The sequence below is a fragment of the Pteropus alecto genome, unplaced genomic scaffold, assembly GCF_000325575.1.
Source record: "Pteropus alecto unplaced genomic scaffold, ASM32557v1 scaffold15, whole genome shotgun sequence".
Taxonomy (NCBI): Eukaryota; Metazoa; Chordata; class Mammalia; order Chiroptera; family Pteropodidae; genus Pteropus; species Pteropus alecto.
Genome location: NW_006436286.1, coordinates 790,416 through 801,127, shown reverse-complemented (window position 1 = coordinate 801,127; position 10,712 = coordinate 790,416). Strand labels below are relative to the sequence as shown.

The following is a 10,712-nucleotide window of genomic DNA, read 5'->3' as shown; positions in this document are numbered from 1 at the left end:
CACTCGCGCTGGGTGCTTGTCACAGGGACAGAACAGGGGGCTGGGGGGAGGGACAGACAGACAGACAGGCAGACAGGAGCCGGGCCCTGACACAGAGCAAAAAGGGACTTCGGTAATTTTAAGAAGTAACTTTTTTTAGCAATCAGGAAAGATTTATTACAGCCACGTTCATAGGATTATTCGCAATGACCAAAAGTTGGGACATCTGGAGCGGACAACATGCTGCAGGCCCACAGGGGGATGCTCTTCGGTCTTTGGAAGGACGGGGCTGCCACACGCGACGGTACGGATGGACCAGCCGCAGGCGCACGGTGGTCCCCGCTCCTACGCGGTGCCTGCCGTAGCCAGGTTCATGGAGCGGGAAGCCGATGCCGGCTGCCGGGTCGGGTCGGGCGTGTTTAAGGGCCCAGTGTGGCCATTTGGGCAGTGAGAGAGTCCCGGACGGGGGTGGGGGCTGCACGACAGTGTGAACGTGCGTAACAGCCCCCAATGGCACGCTAAGAAACGGTTGAAAGGTGCGGTGTCTTTTACTGCAGTAAAACAGTTTGAAAGGCTGGAGGAGACCTTGGTCCCCCGGCGAGGCTTGGACCCTCAGCTCGGCCAGCACAGCTCCGAGAGCCCGGGGTTCGGCAAGGAGGGGCTGGGGGAGTCAGCAAGGCAACTCGAGACGTCCTGGCCTTGCGCCCAGCCTGCCGGGATTCCCGTGCAGTCCCCCAGGCCACGCCCCAAGCACTCGGGTTCGTGTCTCAGGGTGTTGTCACCCCTTGGCGTCAGAGCAGCTTCCCGAAGCGGCCAGGTCCCCCTGCGTTCTGAACAGGGGGCTTTGTCTGACCCCCGCCTCCCCCTGCCTTGAGGACATCTGGCAACACGCGGAGACATTTTTGTTGTCACATCTCAGGGTGCTGGGTGGAGGCCAGAGATGCTGCTATCTCCCCACTGTGCACAGGGCAACCTCCCAGTGACCAGTCCCGAAGGCACATGGAGCTGAATGTTTGTTTGCCAGCCTGGGAATCTGCTTGCATCTCCCGGGGCGTGCACACATGCTCACGCACACACGCACGTACGCACACCCTCACCTCTGCCCTCCCAGGTACTTTCCTGGTCTTCGTTCATTTTCAATGATTTACTAGAAGATTACAGCCTAAAAATACACTTCTAAAATTAGCTTCTTGCGCAACGTCCTTTAAAACAAAGGACCACGCAGTAAATTTGCCTTGAACTCTGTGCCTGGGGTTGTACGTGACAGGGACAGGGAGGAGGAGTGGCCTTGGGACATGACCGCATTGCTCCAGGGCCCCAGTCAAGCTTGAGGGGCTGACAGAGGTCAGATGGCTGTGGGGCTGAGGAAGGCAAAGCGTGTTTAGCGTGAGCATAAGGTTCATTTTCAGAAGTGAACAAATGTCACGTTTATGTTTCTTTTTTGTTTTCTTTTTTTTTTAGGCGAGGCAAACCTTGGTGGACCTCACAGATTACAAGGACCTTGTCAGCTTACTATCCCTTATTTTTTATTTCTTACGCCTACAGCACCTGGTCTTCCTAGGTGGTCTCCCATCCAAGTACTAACCAGGCCTGACCCTGCTTAGCTTCCGAGATCAGACGGGATCGGGCTCGTTCAGGGTGGCATGGCCTTAAAACACGTTTATGTTTCTTGAAAGGTACCTGGTAGTACTTAACAGAAGGTTGCAGTTCGACACTTTCATTAGAATCAAAAATTTTCCATGTGACAAACTTTCTCTTTGAAAACCGAGTCAGCGAAACGGAAGTCCTGGCTCCGCTCTGCTTGGGTTCGTTGATTCTGTCTTGCTTCGTTCTACTTTTATTGAGGTTCAGTTGACATACAGCATCACATTCGTTTTAGGCGCGTGGCACAGTGGCTCGGTATTTGTGCACATCGCAAAACGAGCACCTGACAGGAACGCGCGTTCACAGCCATCGCCCCACGGAGTGGCGAACGTGTTTTCCTTCTTGTAATGAGAACTTTCGAGATCCACGGTCAGCAGCTTTCATAGATGCGGGGTGTGTTGTTAAGTGGCTGCCACGCTGTGTGTGGCACCCCCGGGGCGTATTCATTCTAGAGCTGGCAGTGTGTGCCTTCTGGCCACCTTCTCCCATTTTTAACGCAAATTAAAACCGCAATGGGAGCCCACTGTGCGCGTGCCAGATGTCAGACCCCGAGAGACCGGCCATGTGCGCTGCTGGCGGGAAGCCAGAGCCGCCGGGGGCCTCGGGCTGCATAACCACTTTGGAAGACAGGTTGCCTGTTGCTTAAAAGCAAAAGCAAAGGACGATGACATGGGAATGTTCTGATTGTTCATGTGGCATATGCCCGTTTTTACAGAATGTCTGCCGTAGGGGGCTGTCACCGCTGCTGCCACCTGAACTGTTGTCCAGTACGTGCAGATGGTGAGCAGGCGACCCTCGTGGGTGAAACTTAGTGGGCTGCCTCCTCAGTTTGATGACTTCCTGGCTGTACAGCGTCCTGAATTAGCCCCCACGTCTGATGCCTGGTTACCAGGGACTCAAAGGACATCAACATGTGAACTTGACACTGTGGGGGAGATGTGGGTGCTGGTGGCTTCTACGGGGCAGGAAGGGGCTCAAGTTCAAAGCGGACAGACGGGTGAAAACCACGGCCACCTCTAGCCACTCCGTGCCCGAGCCCCACGTGGGCGTGTGTGGGGACGACTTGAGCCGTTGGCATGGACGTAAAGCCATACTTTCTGAGGAGGGGGTGCGGCCTCAAGTCTGCACCAGCACCTATGTTACGAATGGGCCAGTCCCACGGAGAGACGTTAGTGGTTAAGAGCGACTCCCAGGGCCTAACGCGGGACACATGTCGTCTGGCCCAGAGGCTCCGGGACTTCCTCGGCTCACCGTGTTCCAAAAGAAACACCTCGTCCTCCTGCTTGGTAGGTAATTAGTCTTTATGTCTCACCAACTTAGTAGCCACTTGAATAATACATGTGTATTAAACAAATATATATTTTACTTATATTTTTATTTCCTTCTTCAGTAACTATAATCAAACAGCTCAATGTAACCGAGTCCCTAGATAACGCGCGTTCGTAAATGCCACGCTCGCTTACGCTGGGGTGTGGGCACCGTGGGGCGTGGCGCAATTTCTCGTAACGACTGGGTTCGACGTCATGGCCTCATCTCCTACTCCACGCTGGCTTTCACGTGACACCTCTATTTTGTTGCGACAGCTGCCCTAACAGCCACGTGACGGTCCTGAGGGCCAAGCAGAGTCGTCATGACTACATGCCGAGTGCTCAGCGCCCTGTGTGACGCGTCGTGGGGCTTGGCACATGGACGAGACCACAGTTACTTTCCCTGGTCTCTGGCACGGTGTCCCCATCTGTGGGCACACCCACTGACAGTCCTGAGGGCCGAGCAGAGTCGCTGCTGGTTTTGCTCACTCTGCATCTCCAGACGGCTCATAGAAGGTGTTTGTTTGTTGAATGGATAAATAAGAAAACCTATCTCCCTTCCTTCCCACTCCTTCCCTCCCTTCTTTCTATTCATCTGTCCGTCCACCCACCATCCATCCATCTACTCATCCCTCGTCCATCCATCATCCACCCATCCCCTCATCCACTGTCCATCCATCCATCCATCCATCCACCCCCCCACTTATGTCTCTCCTGGTCAGCACTGGATGTTCACTTTCAATTAGAAGGCGTGTGTCTTCAATTCAAGATAATTCATGAAAATTATTTTTCAAATATCACCTCTCAACTTTCATTATATTTTTCTAGAGCTCTTAATAGTTATATGTTACATATTCTCAATCTAATTATGGTCTCTATTATCCATCCATCATCCATCCATCCATCAACCATCCATCCATCATCCATCCACCATCCATCCATCATCCATCCACCATCCATTCATCCATCAATCCATCTATCCATCATCCATCATCCATCATCCATCCATCCATCATCCACCATCCATCCATCCACCATCCACCATCCATCACCCACCATCTACCCATCCATCCACTCATCCATCGTCCATCCATCCATCCATCCACCCACCCATCCATCATCCATCCACCAACATCCACCTTCCATCCATCATCCACCCACCGTCCGTCCGTCCGTCCACCCACCCTCCATCTTAGAAGGGCAGTGGAGCTTACTGGCTTAGCACGCGGTTCTTTCTCTCCAGCTGTGGCGAAGGCACACAGCGTAAGGTTTGCCACGTTAGCCATTTCCCGTGCGCCCTGCGGTGGCGTTAAGCACGCTCTGCTGTTGTGCAGCTGCCACCACCCTCCAGCCCCCGGACCTTTCCATCTTCCCACACTGAAACTGTCCTCATTAAACATCATGTCCTCGGGCTCCCCTGCTCCCAGCCCCCGGCAGCCACCATCCCACCTTCTGTGTCTATGCGCTTGACCGCTTTGGGGACCCATACGCGTGGCATTGTACGGCATTTGTCCTTTTCGTGATTTAGCCCACACGTCTGCAGTGACAAAAGCTGTGTGATCCTGAGAAGCTTCACCTTCCTGAACCCCTCTCCCCATCTGCAAAGGGCAATAACACTAGCAGCAACGTGGCTGCTGCGGGTCACACACAGCGCGTAGCCCCGCACCTGGCATGCACACGGCGCTCAGTCAATACCGCTTAATGTAAACCTGCACTCTAAATGGCCAGACACTGGTGTGTGCTTGCCACGTGTCTGGTGCTGTCGTGGGCACCTTACACACACGGCTAAACTCGCTCGAACCCCACGACGACTCCGTGTCGCCGTCGCCCGCGCATCGTAGGGGAGAACACCCAGGGGCCGCAGGGGAGCGAACGCGCCGGGTCACACAGCTCGTTCGCGGTGCGGTTGGGACTGAAGTCCAGGCAGTGTGTCTCCAGTGTCTACGGCTCCACTGCGGGCCACGTGGCCCCTGCTGCCTCTGTCACCGGCCAGCGTCCGTCTGCACAGCTGGCCCTGGGACAGGTGAGGGGGTGGAGAGGGTTTGGGCCTCACGATGTCTGTGGGGATCAAGTGAGGATGGGTTTGCTGTTCCTCCCCACATGTGGTCCCCTCTGGCCCCTGATGGTGGCCATGGGAGGTGGGGGAGCTGGGCCACTCTCACTGGGGACAGTCCAGAGCGGTCCCCAGACGATGACACAGCTGAGCCGGTGCCTTTCCCCTGGTTGGCAGAAACACAGCAATCCTTGACCCCCAACCCCGCCCTGCCCAGCTGAGCACTGAAAACAAACGCTTCCTCTTCGGGCCCCGGGGCCACCCCCCTCCTCGGCTTTATGGCCTCTGTGCACCTTTAAGAGGGCAGAGCCCAGAGTGCCATCAGCAGCACGGACATAAGCGTGTCCAGGGAGCAGGTGCCGGTTCCCAGCCCGCTCAGCCAGGAGCCCCATCCCGCACAGCCTCAGCCCTGATGTCTAAACTGGTGAGCCCGCCGCTGGCTGCTCCCTCGCACCCCGGGCCGTGGAGAAGCAACTCGAAGTTGGGGCAGCGGGCTCCTCCTGGGCGCCCGTCCTCCTGAGCCCACCCTCCCACTCCCCTTCTGCAGGAGGCTGTGCCCACGTGCGACCTTGAATTTGGCAGTGGCGAAGGCAGGCAGCGGGGCATGGGGGCCCGGGGCCACGGGTTCCTGTATGAGCGGTGCGTGCAGCCCTGCCTGGTCGAGCTGCTGGGCAGCACCCTCTTCGTCTTCATCGGGTGCCTGTCAGTCATCGAGCACCGGCCGGACACAGGGCCGCTGCAGCCCGCCCTGGCCCACGGGCTGACCCTGGGGCTCATCATCGCCACACTGGGGAACATCAGGTGAGACGGCCGGTGCGCCCACGCAGGACGCTGGGAGTGGGGATGGGGCAGACTGCGGGGTTCCAATCCTAGCACTGCGCCCCGGGCCTGCGGCTCCGGGCAGGGCCGTCCCCAGCCTGCACCTCCCGCCCAGAGGCCAGGACGGCAGAGCTCGCTGAAATCCTCTTCCGCAAGCTCACACACACCGCAGTGCCAACAAGTGCCAGGAGCCATTCTAAGCACGTCACAGATGTCAACTTGCGGGGTCCTCACGACCACCCTGTGGGTGCATGCTCTCATCATCCCTACTTGCCAGCTGTGGCAGGGAACGACCTAGCCCAAGGTCACGTGACTAGGAGCAGCAGAGCCAGGACATAAGCAGAGCCGTATGGTGCCAACGCCCAAACGTGAGCCTCATGGGGCAGTTGAGTCCGTCGCCACTGGTGGCCGTGTTGCTGCCCCCATTAGCTTGGGGTCTCACTCCAGCAGCCCAGGGGTTCCCTGGGAAGCAGAAAGCAGATGGCAGGGCTTTCCCAGGGTGCCCGTGAGCCTCAGTGGCCCCAAGTGGCCCATCCAGTGGCGAGCAGAGAGGGGCAGGGGAAGGGCGGGGTCCGCCGGCCGCCAGGAGAGCCAGTCATGATGACCTGTGTCTCAAAAGGGGCCCCCGGCAGGTCCATCCAGGACACGGATGCTCAGGATTTCATCTCACTCAGAAAATAGATCTGAATACAGAGAAGATCAGAATTCCGTGTCCCAAGAAGGCAGATGGAAAGAGAGCTTTAAACGTCTCTCTTCAAACGTCCGGGGGAGGCTGACGTGCAACAGGGAGCTCATGCTCTCCAGCTCCAGTGGGTCTGGGTCGGATGCAGTCTTTGTCACATCTCAGCTGGGCAGCCAGGCCGAGCAGCTGAGGCTCCCCGTGCAGCTGCGTGATTGGGATGAGAAGGGTCCCTGATGTTGAGCGCTATCTGGCGAGACCAGACGTGCACGTGCATTCACGCGTCGTGCCTCTGCAACAGCCTTCGGAGGTGGAGACACAGGGAGATGTGTAACCTGCCCAAGGTCACACAGCCATTCAGTGGTCGAGCTGGAGTTTTGAACCCAGGCCAGCTAGCGGGAGGGACTGTTTTTTATACAGTGCGGTAGGCTGTCCTCTTTTATTCAGTCATTTGCTTTTACAACAAATATTTGTTTGGCACCCACTAAGTGTCAGGCACTATCTTTGAGGTGCTCCGTGGAGCCATGATAAGGCATATAAAGTGCCCATCACTACGCCGGGCACGCAGTAGCCGTTCAGTGGATATTTGTTGAGCAAACGATGAATGAACAGATGAAGACAGTGTCTTGATTGTTTTATTGCTGAGTGCGAAGTCGGTCTCAGGAACAGCCTGGTCCTCTCCTGGTTGAGCTCTGCCCTGTCTCTCTTCCTGCTTGGCCGGGGTGAGATGGTGGCCGAGAGGCCGATGGCTGGAGAGAGGCTTCTAAGTCACCGTCTTGCACGGGAGGCCCCCACCGCACCCCACTTCATCTGTGCTTTGGCGGAACGCTGACTGAACTTGGTCATGGAGCTGAATTGCGACCAGGTGGTCCCAGCTGCCCGTCTCCACCTGCTGAATCCAAGCACCAGATGGAGCTTCCAGGCCGCGCAGGAAGCTCACGCATGGCATCTGCACACGTCTGGGCCAGACGAGGTTGGGCCACAGGTCCCGGGGTACCAGTGTGTCGGGCAGTCCTTTGGTCCAGACCAAAGACCTCTGCTCAGCCTCAGCTCAATGCCGTGTCCATGGGGATGGGCAGGCCCGTGGGAGGGCCCGTAACATCTGGAGGGGGGCGCTTCGACTCTTTCGTGACATGGGGGGACTTAGGGTCGCTTTTCCTCTTGTGGGGAGTGTCCATTCCATTCCTTGCACCAGAGGGATTTAGGTGGCCTACTTCTGAGGACAGTGGGACCGGCTGGGCTGCCGACAGGGGTGGCAGAGTGTTTGGGGGGCCTCCTGGCTCTGGATCCTGGGCTGCCTGCGCATCTTGATAAAAAGGAAGGCTCTTTACCCACAACCAGTGGAGGGGCCGGCAACTTGAACCTGCCCTTGGACCCTGGGTTTGACTTTGTTGGACTCCCCTTCACAACCCAGCCCCAGGCTGACCTCTAACCTCGCTTCCGACCCCCATCACCGTTTATCTTCAACACGAATCCCACTTTTAGACCAAAAATAGGGCTTTTTCAAGCCTGCAGATGCAGAGAGCAGAGGGTGGCTGCCAGCTGTGGGGGGGGGAGGGGAGTGGGAGGAGGGGACACGAGGTACAGACTTCGGGCTCTGAGACGGAGGAGTCCCGGCGACGTGATGGACAGCCCGGCAACCGAAGCCACTAGGACCGCCGAGCGCCTTTGCAAGTTGCGGCGAGAGCAGGTCTTCAGTCCCCATCGCAAGGACAAAATGCTGCTGCTGCGTGCGGCCGGGTGTGACCTAGCTGACTGTGGAGTCAGGTCCCAGCACCTACGGATGGCGAACACCTGAAGCTATCAGCACGAAGCGGCAGAAGGGAAGACCGGACGGGCTTTGCGCTGGTCAAGCTGTCCGTCCTAGTGCTCAGGTGCCCTGTCTGGCGGCCACTTCCTCATGGTCTGGGGCTTTGCCTGACCCCGCGCCCGCCTCCAAAGGGCCAGGAGGGGCCCTGGGACCCACGAGGCCTGAGGGGTGTCCCGCCCGTGCTCCCCCGGGCCATCTGGGGGTGTGTCCCCTCGTGTCCTGCGTCCCGCCGCCCAGCACCTCAGTGCCTGGCATCTACCCGGATAGGCCCTCGCGTGACTGCGAGGACAGCCTGGAGGGCTGTTGGGACACTTCTCCTCGGCCTTCGGCCTTGACCTGACTTCCTTCTGCTTTTGCGGGACAGCGGCGGACACTTCAACCCCGCGGTGTCCCTGGCAGCCGCGCTCATCGGAGGCCTTGACCTGATGATGCTGCTACCCTACTGGGCCTCCCAGCTGTGCGGCGGGCTCATTGGGGCCGCGCTGGCCAAGGTGGGTGACCCCCAGGGGGCTGGGCCGCTGGCTGGGCTCTGATGCGGGAGCGGGGACTGCCCAACTCTTGTCCCGCTCGCTCCAGTGGGGACACACAAAGGGCCTTTGGCTCACTCCAAACCCGCCCCGTTCTGTCTATGTCTGGACAAGGCCTTCCTGGGACAGACCAGGAGGCAGCATTCAGGACCGAGGCTTTCTTCCCCCCCGCGTCCGTTCCTGGCTTTGGCTTGGATCTGCTTGTGCTAGCGCCCCACTTGCCCGCAGGCTCACCCATTCTGCAGACGCCTCACTAAGCCCCGACTGGGGTACGCGGCGACCGGCTTTTCCTGGGCCGATGTCTCCGTGTCCTCCCGCCGCCCCCCTTTACACCCACGCTCTGCCTTCGCTAGGTGTTAGCATTCAGTTGGCGCGTGGAGCACCCCCATACTGACGGGAAGGCCAGCTCTTCCTGCCAGCCAGTTTCCATAGCTCTACGCCTAACGCCATGGGCCGACGCCCACCGCCTCCCCCCACCCCTTCCCTCCTTCCTTCTCTCCCTCCTTCCGCTCTCCTCTCCCTTCCCCCTTTCCTCCCTCCCTCTGTCTGTCTGTCCTGCTGCCCGTACGTCCCAGTCCTGTTAACCGGGGCCCTTCGAGAGGGAGGCCTCTCTTGGCATGCGTGGGGGGCGCCCTGCTAGCCTGGCTGGCATCTGGTCTATGGCTCTGAGCGTGGGCCCCCTGCAGACTTTGCTCTCAAGTCCCCGTTTTCTGTCTTCCTTCCCTGGTCCCCCAATACCCCCACTTGAGATCCTGCTCCCCCGTCGGCAGGCGGGGCGGGCTCCTCCCGTGGTTCTCATTGGGAGGCCATGCCCAGACTCTCCCTCCTGCTGGGCTACTTGGAACCTTGCCAGACATGACGGTGACCCGTACAGGGGGCAGCTGCCGTTTATGGAGCATGACCTGCCTACTAAGCACTTCACACATCTGTCATTTACTCTCCCCACAACTTCACGAGAAGCCAGCATCAGTCCTACAGGGGTTGATATTATCGCCCCGCTTTACAGAAGGGGAAACAGAGGCACAGAGAGGTCGGGAACTTGCCCAAGTTCAGATGAGCAGCAAAGCCCGGATTTGGGCCCAGGGTGCAGAAGCTCATCTGCCCGCTGTCTTCCCGTCTGGGGGCTGTGTGACGCCTGAGGTGACTTCCCACGAAGCCTCCCGCCCCTACGAAGGGACCACATAGAGCTTTAGCTACAGGTTCACCTGCTCATACGTGTTTGTGAAGTTTGTAAAACTAAAGAGTTTCTGTATTCTTTTTCTCCAAGAGGCCATCTAAGTTACACAAGCTTCAGGCCCACGACCCTGGCGCCTCTGCCGGGTCATCCCCAGTGCACAGATGTCCAGCAGCTCCTCGAGCCCCATGGCAAAGACCAGTGGAGCTGAGAGGAACAAGTGTCTGACCGGACAGCGGACAGGCTATCGCGGGCTCACGGGGTCGGGGGCATGCATTTTTAGGCCCCTGCCCCCAGCTCCTGGCTGTCTGTGTCCCCACCGTGGGGCTGAGTGGCTTCTCTCTGCAGGCGGTGAGTCCTGAGGAGAGGTTCTGGAATGCATCGGGGGCAGCCTTTGTGACAGTCCAGGAGCCGGGGCAGCTGACAGGCGCAGTGGTGACGGAGGTCATGCTGACCGCACTGCTGGCACTGGCCGTCTGCATGGGAGCCATTAACGAGAGCACGCAGGGCCCTCTGGCGCCATTCTCCATCGGATACTCTGTCACCGTGGGCATCCTGGCAGGGTGAGTGTCCCTCGGCAGTGGGACTGTGGGGTGGCCCTGGGCCGTGGCGCAGCTGCAGAGGCCGGCCCCGGGCAGATGGCAGGGAGTGGTGGGGACTTTGGTGTCTCAGGAGGCGCCTCTAAGCACCCTGGGCGGTCACTGCTGTGTGGGACGGTGG

General features: G+C 58.6%; 1 protein-coding gene and 1 pseudogene across 1 annotated transcript in view; one reads left to right on the top strand and one right to left on the bottom strand.

The window, feature by feature from the left end:
• The first annotated feature begins 289 nt into the window (after positions 1–289).
• AQP8 (aquaporin 8) overlaps positions 290–10,712 on the top strand; it is a 13,034-nt gene continuing 2,611 nt past the window's right edge. The window contains exons 1-4 of the mRNA XM_025047276.1: positions 290–409; positions 5,531–5,784; positions 8,656–8,782; positions 10,341–10,555. Coding sequence (XP_024903044.1) covers positions 290–409; positions 5,531–5,784; positions 8,656–8,782; positions 10,341–10,555 — 716 coding nt within the window. The remainder of the gene's footprint in view (positions 410–5,530; positions 5,785–8,655; positions 8,783–10,340; positions 10,556–10,712) is intronic.
• On the bottom strand, positions 1,516–1,634 carry LOC112480277 (annotated as a pseudogene).